Here is a 16799-nt window from a genome sequence, read left to right as displayed (position 1 = left end):
ATCTCATGTCAACTTATTTGACTTTTGGGAAAAGACTTTTTAGGAGCGAAAAAAAATGGATCCAAAGATTCGTGATTTGAGGGTAAAAAATGGGTTCAATTACCAGGCTGGTGGTTGTCGAGAGGCACAAAGGCTGCCCACTCTAATTACATCTCTTGATACTTTAATACCAATTGAACATGAAATTACGAGTGATGATAATAGGTTGTCTTGAATCATCATCATTATCTCATTGTAAACTGTCCGAAGGATGTTGACTGTGTTTGTTTCAACTTTACAATAAATTATTTTTTAATTGATTAGTGTTAAAGATGGGCGTAAGAGTAAATATAATCATTGAATTAAACCCGGCTAATCCTCGTTTATTATCATCCGGCAACTTTCACTTTGTCGACTATTTTTGACCTGCAAATGTCTTGCTAAATGTTGCTACATCGTTACTGATGTTATAATTGACAGTTGATAGTACTCAATGTCAGATTACTGTATTATTATGATTATCAAATTATGGGAATGAAACTTTTTTCCCAAATATAATATTAGATTAACTTTTTTTCCTTCCCTGTTTCAGACACACTTTTTCGCGTTTCCCGTGAAGATTAGGTTGATGATGATGTATCATGATTGTATATTAATTTGTATTCATTTGCATTGTTCCAATTAAATTAACAGTTCAACTTGTTTGGTCCATTTTTGTTTCAATCAATAATGTTACTTGATTTGGAGGTTCATTTTGATTTGTTTTCCTTCGTGTTACCAATTGGTTGACTTTTTTTTCTTGTTTCTTGACTCTTGTTGTCTCATTGAAATCTGTTTTATTGTTGAGACTGAATTGTCTTGAATTACAATTGGGTGGAGATGATGGGACAAACGGTATTCAAGATTGTTCAGTTGGTAAAGATGGTTAAACAAAAGGAAGGAAAGTGAAGCAAAAAAAGGCCAACTTTCAAGTTAATGGTAAGGGTTGCTGATGTTGGTCAAGTTGATGAAGCCCGATGATGATGTTCAATATGATGATCATTGTCATGGAATCTCGTATTTTTTTTCTTCTTCAATTTTCTCCTGTCTCTTGTTTCCGTTTTCATCTCTGGATAAAATCATCTCAACTTGGACTTGAAGATTGCAAGTCGAAATGATGAACCAGTTTATCATCGAATAAAAGGATTTAGAAAAATATTATTCTCTTCGTTTCTTTGGCTTAAAATGAAAAAATTTTACTTTTAAATGTAATTCTAATTCTTTCTGGTAGTTTTAACATCTTCTAATCAAGTGCCAATCATTTAAATCATGAGAATAGTGAACACTACAAATCTGGTTAAGAGGAGCGATGATCATTTGGTTATTTGCAACATTATTGCAAGTTGAAACCTGAAATTGAAAGGTTGATCTTGATAGACATTCAATCGGTAACTGAACAGCCCTAACTCTGGTCAAATGTTTACTTTGACAGGTCACATGAGCGACAATTTAATGAATCTTGAAATGATGAACGTTGTAATTAGAGAGGAAAGCTTTTAAGGTCAATAATGGATGAACAGCAAACACGATGAAACAAGGTATTAACATCACCACCAATCGGCATAAAACCCGCTTAATAATGTTACTAATAACAGTAAACCCAAAGCTTCATTAATCAATTTTAACTGCAAAAAATGGTGTAAATTGTGTACTTTTACCCAAAAAGGCTAATAAACCATTTATAGAGATTAATTAACTTGGACTTGAAGCTGACAGCAAAGTGGTAAATAGATTTAGTCAAGAATAATCAATTCTATTGTTTGTTTAATTTAGTTTTTTTCAATGAAATAATTTATTCTATTATCAAGTCAATTAAAGAAGAAAAAGAAAAATAATGATCAAAATTTTGGTACGAAGTTGATTGTTGATTTTTAACTGCAATTAAGGTTAACATTTTAACACGCCTTTCACATATTCCTGATCAACATGAACAGAGTTTTAATAACAACGATAATAATGATGATGATAAGGAGTTATTATTCTTGCCTTAGTCGCTGCTGGGCGTGAGTATTGGTGAAGGGTGCTATCTTTGGCACCCTTGGCTCCACAATATAATTTACCTTGTTGATCATATTTGATGATAATGGTGATGATGATGAGGATGATAATGATTATCATCAAATGCTATCATGTTATAACTTGCACCTTAAGGGATGGAAGCTTTCATTTTGGCGATGTTTCATCTTTTTAAGGTTTACTTTCATGATTCAACTTGTTGATGATGGTGATGGTGATGGTGAGGCCCGAGTAACTATTTAACGCCAATTACAGACCCTTTGCTGTTTGCCATCAATTTCCCGGGATCAGTGTTTAAAGAAGGAAGAATGATGATGATCGAAAAGATGATGATGATGAAAAGATAAGGTAAAGTGAATAATAGTTTTTCCACTTAACAATTCACAAAATTTTACATTCTTCATATTCAAGGTTGAATCATGTTTACAGTCTATTCAGTCTTGCATGTTCACTGGATTGACGCCGGTTCAACGATAACAATTAACATGTTATTAGACTGATCATTAATGGATACAATTTAATGGTCAAACTGAATGTTAATCAGGATAAAAATCAACTTGACCTGTCATTGCAGTTGAATATTAAAACAGTTTCAAATGTGGGTTCACTGGATAATTTTAAAGTGTTCAATGATTAAGGTTTTCAGAGTAGACATTTGGTTGAAACGCAAGAAACGGTTCAAAAGGCACATTGCATGATTGGATCGAGTTGAACCAGTAACCTTGTGCGTTGCTATTACCGTATTGACGCGTATCGTAGCACCGGGCTTAATAATGAGAATGTTACTCTTAAAGGCACAATTTTGTGACAATAGAGGCACCTCTGAATAATAAGCAATGCTTTTTCGCGCATTTGCAGTGGCTCAAAAGGCGCTTATATGATGGCGTACTTTTTTATAAGCACGGCGCCACGATACGCGTCAATACGGTAATTCGATTGTTTTAATGGAACATTAATAATTCAAAATGATACAATTAACCTTTGAATGGTTACAGGGAAACTGAGTTTCGATTTTTTGTCTAATTTTTAAACTTGCATTTAAATAGCGATCAAATTTGTCGATTTTGTGGCTCGATTTTTTCAGTAATAATAATTTGTTTGAATCAAAAGTAGATCTAATGATTGATATGAAAATATCTTAACATTAGATCAATGCAAATTTTTACCAGATTTAAGGCAAAAACTTTTTAAAAACGCTTTTCAAACTCGAACAGTTGGTTTTTAAAGCAAAAGATTTTTAAAATTCATCGTACTTTGATGTTCCAGGGTTGTGTTTCATTCACAACTGGACAAGGTGTCATCAAGGCACTTTTTTGGTACAAGAAAAGTTGAAATATGATCGATTAAGCGTTTGAAAAAAGAGGGTTGTTGCTAAAAAGAGACAAGCATCAAAGTTGTCACATTTATACACAAATTAACACAAATACTGAAAGAAAAAATGGCAAAGATCGAGTAAAGATAAATTATTTCCAATTTAGACTCTTTTGGTTTGTAGAGAAATAGAAACTGAATTCATTTGTGCGATTTAAAGGTTTCTGTGGTCGACAGTTCTCGAGAAAATCGTGTTCGAAGTTGAAACTTGCAAAGCTTTTTGTACAATAATGGAAGAAGATTTGCTCATGAAACTACTAGTACTGATGTAATTTTTGATGATTAACTATAAAATGTACTTATTTTGAGCAATAAAGTTTTTCATTTTCTGTAAAACAGATCACTTCGATTTTCAGTTAAAGCGACCGCATTTTGTACTCGTAAGAGTTAGATGGTTGAAACCTATTATTTGTACATAAATATTGTAGCTACACATCAACGATTGAATACTTTTATCAATTCAACAGTAGTTCTCTTCATTTTGGCCATTAATCTGAAAACTTTGTAACCTCAGTATTTCGAGAATGGCATCACCTACAATCTCCATTCTCCGACCAAACATTCGATTGCATTGTGTGCTAGAATATGCTGAAACATTAAAGCATTCAAGATCATACAGAAAAACTTGTAGCATTGTTTAACTTATGATGTGAGATTTGAGAGTTGATTTATAAAGGTAAATGGTTTCTCAAATACGAACCTTATGTGCTTAAAGGATATTCATTAATAAATGAATTGGCTCAAATTTTATTCAATATTAAGTCATATTTTATTATAGCACATAATGAAACCTACTGTTTGATTAAAGAATAATGCTTGTAGATGATGCCATTCTCGACTTATCGAATCTCAAAGTTTTAAGACAAATGGCCAGAATCAAGAGAACTACTTAAAAATTTATAATATTATTCAATTCAAGTTGTCGACCAACAATTTTCATTGACGCATAATAAGTTTCAGCTCTCTAACTCTCACGACCACAGAATGCGGTCGGTTTTACTGTAAACCGAACTTGATCTGTTTTACAGAAACATAAAATATTATTGCTCAAAATAAGACCATTTTCTGGTTGGTCATCAGAAAATACATTATGGAAATAAGTTTCGTGAAAAAATCTGCTTCGATAGCTGAGAAAAAGGCTGTCGAAGTATCAACTTTGACCTCGATTGTTTTAGTTAATTTAGTGTCTCTTGTTCCTACTTTTGATTCATCCTTTCATAATGTCATATAAGGCATAATAACTCAATGGTTGGGATAAACTTTCGTTGATCCAAGTTGATTGGGAAATTTGGATTTTAGGATCAAAGATCAGCATTTAGCAGCCGTAAAATGTGTTAACAAAATGATATCGACTCTTGCTTATAGCCAAGCTTTTTCTGCTTGTTTGACGGTAGTTTAATAATTATGATGATTGTGAGCAATTTTTTGCTTTTCACCTGGCCTACTCTATCGGCTCTGTTAGTCTGTTGATAGAAGCCCAAAGAAACAAAACTAAATTAAATATATAATGAATGGTAAAAGGTAAGATGTAGAAAGTAAAAATAAGTTAACATTTCTGTATCGTATTGACCCTGAAAAGGAAAACAACAAAATGGCAAACGGTTTCGATGAGAAGTGTGTAATTTGGCCTTTTAAGCTAATCTCAGGCACTCATTGACTTTTCAGTGGCCTTTTGCCTTTTCACGCTAAATGTGCTAAAAGCAACAACACATCATCATCATCATCATCATCTTCCTCCTCTCTCCATAAATTAACATTTTAACGTTTTGTTAAAAGGGAGTTAAAAAGTCTATCTCAAAATGGTTTATTGTGAAAAGCAAAATCCAGGAAACACATTCAATAGTCAATTGTAATTATGGACTGTTAATGTTAATTTAAACACTATTATTAACCAATTCAATCAAACATTCAAATCGCCTGCTACATGATTAAAGATGATACAACCACCTTTCATTATCCTCAAAAACCTTTCAACTCTTTACTGAAACACTTTTAATGGACAACAATCTGATCTAATTACCACTTAAACCTTTCAACCCAATCTGATTAACTTTGATCATCTTCATCATGTCACCAAAATTGAATAGCAAAAGCTTTAAAAGCTTCTTCCATTGAAAGATCAAATCCAATGGATGAAATCAGTTCATCGGCAATTCTTGAAAAAACTTGAACATTGGGTTTACAACAAAACTAAAATCTGAAAGTCTCTAAATCAGAATCAAATTGTTTGCAAAAAGCAAAAGTTTGATCATTAAAGGCAATTTAGTTGATTTAATATCAAATTAAGTAATTTAATGTTCAAAGTGAAATGTTTCATTTGAAAACAAAAACATCTACAGTTAAGGTGGAGGTAAATGTTTTTTGTTAAATTGTTTAACCAAACAGGATTCATTTTGCTCTGGCCTCAGACTGTTTCTTTGGTTCAACTTGTTGTTGATAATGATCGCCACTCTGATCAACACCATCATCAGCACCATCATCATCTTCATCAACAAATTAACAGAAAAAGAAACTTAAAAATGGGTAAATAATTAATCAACAATCAGCCCGAGGTTAGACAGCTTTCAGTGCCTCCTTTCATATTTGTCTTGTCCAGGTAATACTACAAATGAAACGGCAAAGTACAACCTTACAAGTTTACCAAAGTTGATAAACTGTTGAACCAAAAAGGTAATATTGATTAGAAAGCTAGACAACTGCAATTAACAGTTTTCAATCAAATTACATGGTAAATGGTAAGATTGGTTGTACATTTGATGAACACTTTGTTTCTTTTTCTGGTCAACATTTTCTTTCACTTGTAAATGTTCATCTAATAACGTTGTTACAACTGCTTGCTTCAAACTCAATTAATCAAGTAAATGTTGACATTTATATTGTAATCATGTTAATTATTCACCTTTTGTTTACTCACTAAATTGTCTTTTCTATTTCTTCTTCTTCTTCAATATTTTTCATGATAAATCATCAACTAAAAGACATATTTTTCGTCTTGTTAGGAGTCAAGTCTATTTTGTCTGTCTACTGTTGACAACTTTTTCAACGGATCAAATGATTTTACAGGATGCTAACAATTAACTAGACAATTTAAGTTGTTAAATTACTGGGGAAATGTATCATTCACATTCTGTTTTGCATCAACAATCAACTACTCCAGCTCAAAAAGGTAAACCTTTGAAGGTAACTTTACATTGGAAGATTATTTTATTGTTATTTATTGTAAACTCATTTATTTAATTTACTTCCATCACTGGGTTTAGTTAAAGTGTTAACACAATTTGACATGATTTATGTTAAACCAATGTTTATCTGGTTAAACAAGGCATAATTAGGAGTTGACCCCTTGAAGCGTCCATGTTGCCATGTTAACTGGAGCTGCTTTTTTAGCTTTATTGTCTTCTGATTTTAATTGTCCAGTTTTTTCTCTCTCTTCTTTTCTCTCTCTTCTTTTCTTGCTGTTACCATAATTTTCACCTTAACTAATGTTTGTTTGTGTGTGAATTAAAAGTGATTATCCTTCTCTTCTTAATCATTAACATTATTACTGTATAATAATCACCTTATACTCGGGATAAAGAGATTTTTTTCTTACTTTAGGCTGGTCTAAGCTGTTGTTGCCGTTAAAATGTGTGTTCACGAAGCTTGAAATGGTAAGAAAAGTTGATTTATATTTCTATATTTATATTACTTTTTTTGTTATCTGTGTAAGATTACGTTGAGTCTAATTGTCTGTTAAATCGTGTTAGAAAAAACACGCCAAAAAGGCCCACCTTAACATTACCATAAACACTCAACTAAACGCCTTCACTCTTTGTTTTACTTTGACTCCCTATTGTTTTTTGTTTTCTCTTCTTCTTCTACTCTTCAATCATTAATATCATTTCTCATTTTCACTATTCTTAATTTACCCTTGTTGCAGCTCATTTTTTGGCTTGATTTTCAATTAAAAACAGAAAAAAATGGAAAGGTAACTTCAACCTAAAAACATCCTAGATCAAATTACAGGTAATCAATTATCTTATTATTACTAAACGTTTTTTAGCTCATTTTATGTAATAAATTGAATTCCAGTTGAGAGAATGATCTACATGCAAGTTTAAGCTAAACTCGAGAAGAAATTACCGATTTTAGGAATTCTGATAAAGATTAACGATAAACTCTTTAGACTTGACCGCAATCTGAGTGTGTGAATTGAATTGAAACCAGAGACTCATCAATCTATTAGTGTAATCAGCTTGTAAAATTTTATCTATTTAGTGTAAAATGAGAAAAGACATTTGGCTTAACGCGCTGTAATTTTTAGTTCATCCCCTTTTTAACATCGTCTGACTCCACCATTTTGTTTGTTACATCTGTCATGCTAATTGTACAATTTGCGTTTTTGTTTTTTTTTGTCTCCTCCATTTTTGATTAACTAGCACTGAAATTGACTATACATAGGTTTATCCATTAATGGCATTGACTTTGGGTGTTAATTATGGTGATTGCTAAAAAATGTACATAGACAAGAAATGTCTAATTAAAGGTGTCAACAAGCAAGTATTATTAATTATTTTTTTTCACTCTATCATTATAATGATATGCTCATGAATCTTTTTTTGTCTCAATTGCCATTTAATTTTCTGTATTAGGAGCAATGTTGATTCAAGAATGGTCTCAATGTTATCTACCAAATTGAAAGTGATTTTGGCTCAACTTTTACACTTCCAGAAATTACGTAAAATCAAAGTGAAGCAATAAGATGTTGGCGATTAAACCATGCGTAACACTTGAAATGTCTTATTTTGCTGTTAACAATCATAATCAAAATGGTAAATTGTTAAACAAGAGTGATGATAATGATAATAATCTTGTCTTGTTATTGCTATTGTTGCTATAATATTGAGCTCTGTATTTAACACCAACATCTTCTTGAATTGTAAACAAAACAAGGAGGCTTGCCGTGTTGAAATGAAAGGCTTTAGAGGTACCACTAATGATGATTTCAGTTGAAAATCAACTTTAATGATTGGTAAGACTTTTCATCACCAACTTGTTTTTATAAAATGTTCATTCTGTTTTCATCATTCTTGTCTGATTCACTGATTTTTTGCCTTATATTCCCTATATTTCTATAGATTATTGCACGTTGATTCAAAGACTGTGATGGTGTTGATGATGTGCTAAAAATCATAATCATAATGATGTTGATGATGAACCTGAATTGGGAACAAAATAGGAAAAATGGATGATCAAAGGTTGTTGGAAAAAAAAGATTGGCAGACTACACTCTTCTGAAAAAGATATATAATAATAACAATGGTTGGTGTTACAATGTTTCTTAAAGGAGTTATGAGATGTTTATCTGATCACACAATATACAAGCAGTTTTATAACCTATCATTACAGATTATCAATCAGTGAAGAGTGATGAAGTAAAGAAGCAATTGAGAAGGCAACGAAAAAGAATACGCTGATGATGATGATGATAAGAATGAATGTACCTGAATGTAAGTATTTTACTCTTAAATATTACTTCCAAACCATTGTCATGGCAATTAGTATCATGAAACTTTTTTTTCTCTCCTATTTTTTTCTCTATCAATAAAATTAGGGTCAAAGATACACGATGAAATTACAATCTAAAGGATGTTTCAATTGTTCACCATCAATCCAAGGAATTTGCTAACAAATTGAAACTTAAATCAAACATTGACAACTTGGATTCACTTTGAAGAGAGATAATTTCACACTTTAATCTTCGCCTTAATCTTAACAATTACCTTTCAAGTTTAGTGTGTAAGCATGTCCAGATGAATTTCGTATTGTTTCACTTAGGCTTTACCCTGAATTTGTGTTGAAGATGTTAATCATTGATCATTGGTATGATTTATTTTAATTGTTTTATTCAATACAATGATCATGACTAATGTTTTATTTAATTCAGTTTTTATTATACATTTGTACGCTTACAGTGTATAATTTAAACATATCCTCAATGATTAACTTCAAATTAGATTTCACCTTTTACCAAATTATTGTCTAATGATTTATGAATTAGTTGATAGTCACTCCTTAATATTCAAATAATTATATTGATATTAACACAACAATCAAGTTAACTTTTGGTTGTAAGTTGCTAAACCTAAGAAAGACCATGATTTAGGGAATGTAAATAAGAAAATTATCTTTCAAAAAAGGTGAATAATCACTTCAATTATTGGAGAAAAAATGATTATTACTCAGAAGCATGAAACATCACCCATGTAACCGGCTTCTTATCACCTCTAAACTGAATATATTTACACCAAAGTGTAAAATGTATTTCTTATAAAAAGGGAGGATACAATTTTCTTGCAAGATAAACTATTGAATTTCTCCTTTTTTCATCACCAGCACCATTATTATTATCATCATCATCATTATGATAATCATTATCATCTCACTTACCTTTCCCTCCTTATCACTAACTGAGAGAAAGAGTCGATGTTAACGGACCGCTTATAATAAATTTTTGAAAGTGAAAAAAATAGCAAAATCAAAATAATGCGAGAGGTTAAAATGTTTTATAACATGATAAACTAAATCATTACCATTTGTAATGTTCAGGTAACTTGTAATTACATCAAACAATCTTATTGCTTGATAGCGTTTTCATGTTGCCAGGATTTGTAGTATATTTAGTTATCTTCAGGTAACATTTATTACAGAGGGAAAAGAGAAGTGAGAAGAAGATGATGATGATGAAATTGATGATAACAAAATGATTATGATGAAGAAAAGTCTGACCCTGGATTCATCAGAGCTGTTGAACAACGTGATTGTCGTCAATTTTAATTCCAGTTTTAACGCCATTGCCATCATCTTCACATCATTTTAATCCATAATCAAGAATATTTCTTGGGCTGATCTGGTTTCTTATCACCTTAACATTGATTACATTGCTTGAACGACTTGAAGATATTATCAGAAAAGGAACACGGATTCAGTTAATTGCAGCAATACATGATTGGGTGGATAAGCGAGTAAATTATTTACTTGAATTTAACTTAAAGGGTTCAAAGTGAAAATTAATAACAATAATGATGAAAAGCAACGAAACCTGTAAGTAGAAGAAGAGAAAGAAGTAAACTCTTTTTATTCAAATGATATATTATTTAAACAAGAAGTTAATGATGTTGAAGTCAACATTGGTTTATTTAATAGTTGAATGTAAAATGTTAATGATGATGATGAATGATTGCAACAGTGTGATGGTGATAATTATTATTATAATGGATGATGACTCGACTGTGGATGATAAAACAAACAAACGGTAGTGGTGATGATATAAGAAACGGAAAAACAAAGCAAGGTGAAAACAGTCCAAGAAATGATGTACTTTTATTAATTGTACATTTTTTATTACATTTGTAATGTCCTTAAGACTTTCTTGGTTCAACCCTTTACATTATAATTATATATTATAATCAAAGGTTGCGTTGAAAAGTTTCAAAGTGTCCTGTTAAGAGATAATTTATTTACATGCAAATTCTTGAAAATAAATAATTAACATTTCTTTTTACCCTCTTTACTCTCTATCCTCCTCCACCTCCCCTTAATCATCATTTCTTCTTCCTTCCACTTTTACCTTTCCAATCTTTTTTGATATCTCATTACAATTAATATTACATTTTAATTTCTCATTTTGTTTTCTCTTCTTTTTCTTTCCAGTTTCTCATTGAGCCGCTGGATTAATGCCATTGAATTAGCCTTGTTAAGGGAATGGTTAACATGTTGAATTGTACTTTATAAACCTGTGAGAACGTGTTGACAACAACACTTTAAGGTAACACCGGATGAGCGTCAAATCATCGCCTAACCTTTTCTCATTTCATTTCTCTCTCTCTCTCTTTCTCTCTCACTCTTCTTCCATATTTATATTTAATATGTTTGTTTGCCCTTAAGAAATGTTTTTTTTCTCGTAAATTGTATAATAATTTTGTTTTCTTTGCTTTTCTCTCCTCGTTAACATAATTACTACCAGCTATGGTGATGACGATGATGGTGATGCCGATGAGGCATTGGGAGGTGACAAGGTTAGGTGAGGCGCCTTTAAAGACAATAAACACAGTGGTTAACACACAGAGGCTGTGAAGATGCATCAAGATGAATAAATAAGAGACAAGACAATGATGCCAGTGATTATTATTATTATTATATCCATTGAGTTTAAAAAAGGACGAATCAAAAGGCATCTTTTTCAAACACAAACGTAAAAGTTAACAACTAATTATACAGATTTTGACTCAATTGCTTGTTACTTTTGCTTTTTGGCTGTTTAAAAGATACAGAGATTACAATTACTGTTGATAACATTTATCATGTAATTACTGTCAACTTCAACTCCCCATTAACAACTCTTCCCATCTGCTATTTAGTAATATATTTGTCTCTTTTCCCATTATCAGTGCTATATCTTTCAATGAGATACACTTTCACTCTTATCATCTTCGTCAGTTTTTACGCTCTTCTTCCATTTCAATTTCCAAATCAATTGAACAGATATAATTTGAAATGGTGTTAAGGGAAGGGTGATGTTGATTTTGGTGTTGATGGTAATCACAAATAATCAACTGACTTTTTAGTTTCCCTAATATTATCAAAATGAAATTTATATTAATTACTATTTCTTTATGATTGCCATTAATTTTATTTCATTGCATTTTCATTTTTATTATTTGTTGGTAAATAGTTGAATGGGGTGAAAAAGCAACCAAATGTTTATCGCTTCAACTGCTAATTGTCACTTTAACAAACCATATCATTTAACATAGCCTAAGGAATCGTTGATAATAACCTTTTCTTTCATTACTTTTAATTCTCTTGATACATTTAATGATATTAATATTGATGTTATTGTTATCATCATCAAATTCCCTACCTTTCATCATTACCATTATCATTTCATGTTTGGATCTCTTCAATCAAAGCTTGAAACATTTTTCTTTATACAATTTTACATTCAATCTTGAAGCAAAAACGTCTGCTCATTTTTTCTGCATGATTACAATTAGACAGCATCTTATATCAATATCAAGTTTAACTGTTCAAATATCACTCTGGAATGATGATGATCCGGATGATGATGATAAACAAATATAACTATTTGAAGATCACACCTTAAAATCAATTTTAACACTAATTTTTTCCCTTCTTTTGGCTCAGGTAAACAAAAACGCATCTCAATCAAACCAAGGAAAGGACTGAAAGGAAGATGAAAATCAAAATGGATCAAATTAACCATTGGAAAGCGTTCAAATTCATCAACATCATCTTTTTCACATTTATCATTTCATCAACACCTACAGAAGCAAACGCATTATTAACATGGTTATATTGTGTTGTGTAAAATACATTTTCAGGAATGAATGGAAACAAAAATCAAATAGTAAACCAAAGCCAATGTTAATCTATTTATATTTTTTCTTCTGGAGATCAGATTTGCCAATTTTTCACTCTCTTTCAATCTCTAATTCTTTAAACCAAACACACTTGACCATAGTTAACCATAATCAATTATATCCTGGTTATGCTTTGTCATAAAATCAATTTGATTACCTTTGATTGGGATCTTTGAGTGTTTACTATTTGTTCAAGGATCAGATGAACCTCAAAAAGAAAGCTTTATATTAATATTTACAATTTGAAAGGCGAAGATGATTATGATAGGGAAATTGTGAGGAAGGATAACAAAAAAAATGAAATACAAATTATTTGTATAATGTAATTATTAGACAGCTTATAAAAGGTTCAACCTTTGCATGTTGGATTAATCAGATAATCTAATTCTTGCTTCTTACTCAAAGATTAACATCTTTCAATGGAAAACAAAGTTATTGAATTTTTCTTCATTTCATTCATCTTTAGCTATTCCATTAGACTGTGTATAAATCATTGTAAATCACTTAACTTTTGTGAAACCAAATTAAGTTAATTAAAGTGAAAATGAGGGTTTGGTTGTTTTTGTTTTCTGCTCAATTTTAATCAACATCATTTACATCATCATCACCATCGTCTTCACCATCAGCTTCATTATCACCTTAAGTCTATCACTTTTTGGCTTCATTATCATTTACTATTTTCCTCCTTCTCATCCTCCTACTTTTCTTCCTTTCGTCATCTTTCTTTTCATGATGTTTCTCAATGTGAAAAAGAACTGAATTTGCTGTTCAATTTTGATTAAACTGATACCTTTTAATGTGTGATTTCTGGGTGTGCTTTTGGCACGATCTTGTTCAATTTATGAAACTTTTTTTTCTGCTTTCTGTAAACTCAAATTTTAATTTGCAATTATGTATGCCTAATAAGTTTGTTAACATTAGTTGTTAATTTGCTATCTTTTTCTCAATTAGTGGATAATTGTTATTTGATTATAATTCAACTTGGTTAACTTGGTAAACTGTAACTCTAATTGAAGTGGAAACTAATTGGCAATAAAAACAATACAAAACTGCCAAAACTGATTGTAATCAATGAAGAGAGGCAATCAAACTATCCAATATTATCTAGATAAATCTCATAAATCTTTAATAATTACGATAATTGTTCTTAAATTATATTGATAACATGTTGAACATTGAGCTCAATTCATGTAAGTCATGAAAAAACATTAAAAAGCATTAACGTTGGGTTATTTAATTAACCTAGTTCAATGCATAAGAAAATGTCTGATGAAGCAAAATCTGTAACGAGTTTATTATATCTTGATTAATTTCATTTAAATTTCCAGCGAATCAATATGAATCAAATTTGCAAAATAAGAGTTAAATATATCAACCAATCCGATTAAATCTGAAAATGATCAACTAAATTAGATTTTTGATGCTGAATTTTAAAAACATGTGAAGATTTCCTTAAGCACTGAGCCTTTAGTATCGATAATCGCTTTTATCAGCTATCAAATAGGCCATAAGACAGTTATGGGCAGATATTGCACTTATTGTGAATTGTTTGTTCATTTGATTAATTTCACAAGTAAAAAAATGTAATTAAAATAGATATAGAAGGGTAATTGCTGGTGGGTTATATTATTTTCAATTTATTGAGTTGTCTGTTGAAAAGGTGGAAAGGTTTTGTTGAAGATTTATTGAACTTTAAGGTGTATTTTGTCCATTTTTCCATGTGAATTTCACTCTTATCATTTTTGAGCATTCAAATAAACTCAGGTTTTAATGAAAAAATAAAACATTTAAACAGAATCAAATTAAATTGATGAAAAGGAGAAAATTGTAGATTGCAATGAGATAGTGACACCTATCGGCTTTTAAAACAGGTAAATTGGATTGCATGTGCTGTTCTCTTCTGTGGATAAATTGAACTAGAAATAATTTTTTTGTTTACCTTTTGCCTTTAAATCAAAGCATCTTCGATAACAATATGAACGTACCTGATCCATCGCGTGATATTCCATATCTTTTTCACACATGTATGTTACAAATCGCTACTGAATTCAAATCTAATCAAAGTCAACGAAAATTTGATCTCTGTAACCAACTAGCAGCCATTATTCAAGAGTCAGATAAATCTCTGCTCTCTCAAATACAACCATGTTCACCCTCCATATCAACATCATCAACATCCTCTTCATCAACATCTACCGAAGTATCGGCAGCTAATTGGTTACCCTTGCTTACATCAGGGTTGTACGATATTTTTACCAGTCGCCTTGATAAACAGAACCGTGATTCAGGTTTCTATTTGATTGCTGCTCTTAACGAAGTATTCCCCCGTTTCAATTGGATGACCATAGGAACTGAAGGTGTTACTGATACTCATTGTAAAAATTTTTTCCCACTCATTGGTCGTTTGGTTTGTATTGAAATTTGTATCGAACTACGAAAAGATGAAGCCATTGATGAACATTTGTTGAACGCGTGTCTCATGATATTTGAAACCTTTATAGATACCCTTTGCACTGAAGAAAAATTATCACAACCAGCTTCAAGATTATCGCCTGATTCAATTGTCAATTTGTATAATGCACTTCGAGAAACCATTTTAACCGTCATTGATTATGTAAAGAATATAATTTACGACTGGGAAAGTGTCCAATCAAATGAAAAGAACTTCTCAATAGTAATGGCCTGTGTACGAGTTATCTGTTTCTGGTCCTTGGAGGACTTTAAAGGAATCGAGGATAAAGTCACAGATTTGATTCCCTTCTTTAATCAACTTTTGAAGGATGAAAAAAGTGCCAAACTGGTAGGACATTTCATTTTGGCTTCGTTTGAAGAGCTGTTCGATGGAGAGGAAACGCAAAACGTACAAACAACACAATAAGCTGTTCATCAGATGTCACCACCAGTAATTTTGATCCCTTTTGATTCAATTGCGTGATTTAACTTGAAAATTGTTTCAAAAATACAACATATTAAACACATTCCCTGTAATTTATCAATCTCCATGTTTTATTTCTGTATCAAATGCATATCAAATATGTTAATTGATGCTTTAAAAAAGCTTGATATCAAATTGTATCAAAACCATTGTATTCTAACAATTGAATTAACCTGTGTTTCACCCTCCAAAAATCAATATCAATTCTGGATAATGAGATTTGTAAAAACATCATCGTTTAAGATGATGAAAAAAAGGTCACCTTTGAAGACATTAAAATCCTTTATCTTTCCACAAAGCTGTCTGTTCAATTTAATTTAGTCCATTCATTTTAGCTTTGTTCTGATTTATTCATCGATCGTCCAAATCAATGATTGACACCAATAGATCATGGTCTTAACAATTTACCTTAAAAACTCTTCATCATGATAAACTTGTTATTGATTCAACAAGCAAAAACTTAAATAATGATGATTCACTTCGTGCTCTACAATTGACAAAACGTGATTCATGAACCATTCACACGACCTGAGTCCATCTGGTCAGTTAATAATCATCAGACTCTTGATTAACCCAAGTAAAAGCCTAAAAAAATGATAATCTGTTTCAATTGTGATATTTAATTGAAATAAAGACAAAAGCAAAACCATTGAAATACAATAGAATGGTGAAACAAGCCGATTTAAATTTAATAAGAAAGTGACGTTAACAGGCAATTAACAGCACAAATAATAAAATATAAATTAATTTAGTAAATCATTGCTAATCACAAATTCATATTTATTCAGCAAAATTGAAAGGGAAAGTTGAATTATCCAATTGATTCCATTGGTTCAAAGTCAAGGTTTAGTTGATTGGAGGCCTTAATTATGGTTAACCATTGGTTATCTTTCATCATTTTTCAATGATCATTTAGTAGACAAAAAAGACTAGACAATTAAAAAACATTTAATTGTCTAATTTAACAAAACAGGAAATTAAAGATGGACGTTATTGTTGAAATTAATTCAATTCCTGGTCACGAAAAAACATCCAAT

The 16799-nt window shown here is 30.9% G+C and overlaps 1 protein-coding gene and 1 long non-coding RNA gene across 15 annotated transcripts; both read left to right on the top strand.

The window, feature by feature from the left end:
- The first annotated feature begins 6789 nt into the window (after positions 1-6789).
- On the top strand, positions 6790-13404 carry LOC107370352 (uncharacterized). 14 transcript variants are annotated; one of them, XR_003082572.2, is made up of 12 exons: positions 6790-7055; positions 7325-7410; positions 7824-7940; positions 8037-8216; positions 8338-8416; positions 8523-8706; positions 8794-8894; positions 8999-9183; positions 10168-10488; positions 11098-11212; positions 11411-11467; positions 12592-13404. It is a non-coding gene; the product is annotated as an uncharacterized LOC107370352 (long non-coding RNA). The 14 variants fall into 14 exon arrangements; XR_003082573.2 differs by having other exon boundaries at positions 10163-10488; XR_001570616.3 differs by having other exon boundaries at positions 9781-10488.
- A 1302-nt stretch (positions 13405-14706) lies between these two features.
- On the top strand, positions 14707-16060 carry Neurochondrin (neurochondrin). Its single transcript, XM_089266707.1, has one exon. It carries the CDS (start codon positions 14803-14805, stop codon positions 15703-15705), a length of 903 nt encoding a protein of 300 aa, XP_089122833.1. The 5' UTR covers positions 14707-14802; the 3' UTR covers positions 15706-16060.
- The last annotated feature ends 739 nt before the right edge of the window (positions 16061-16799 follow it).

The sequence above is a fragment of the Tetranychus urticae genome, chromosome 1 (genome assembly GCF_039701765.1).
Source record: "Tetranychus urticae isolate SD_2017Ah chromosome 1, NJAU_TeUrti_SD_1.0, whole genome shotgun sequence".
NCBI classification, from domain to species: domain Eukaryota; kingdom Metazoa; phylum Arthropoda; class Arachnida; order Trombidiformes; family Tetranychidae; genus Tetranychus; species Tetranychus urticae.
This window is presented reverse-complemented; position numbering and strand designations above follow the sequence as displayed.

Bases quoted from the DNA above. Each gene is read 5' to 3' on its own strand.
- Neurochondrin (XM_089266707.1), top strand. From the start codon at position 14,803: ATGAACGTACCTGATCCATCGCGTGATATTCCATATCTTTTTCACACA.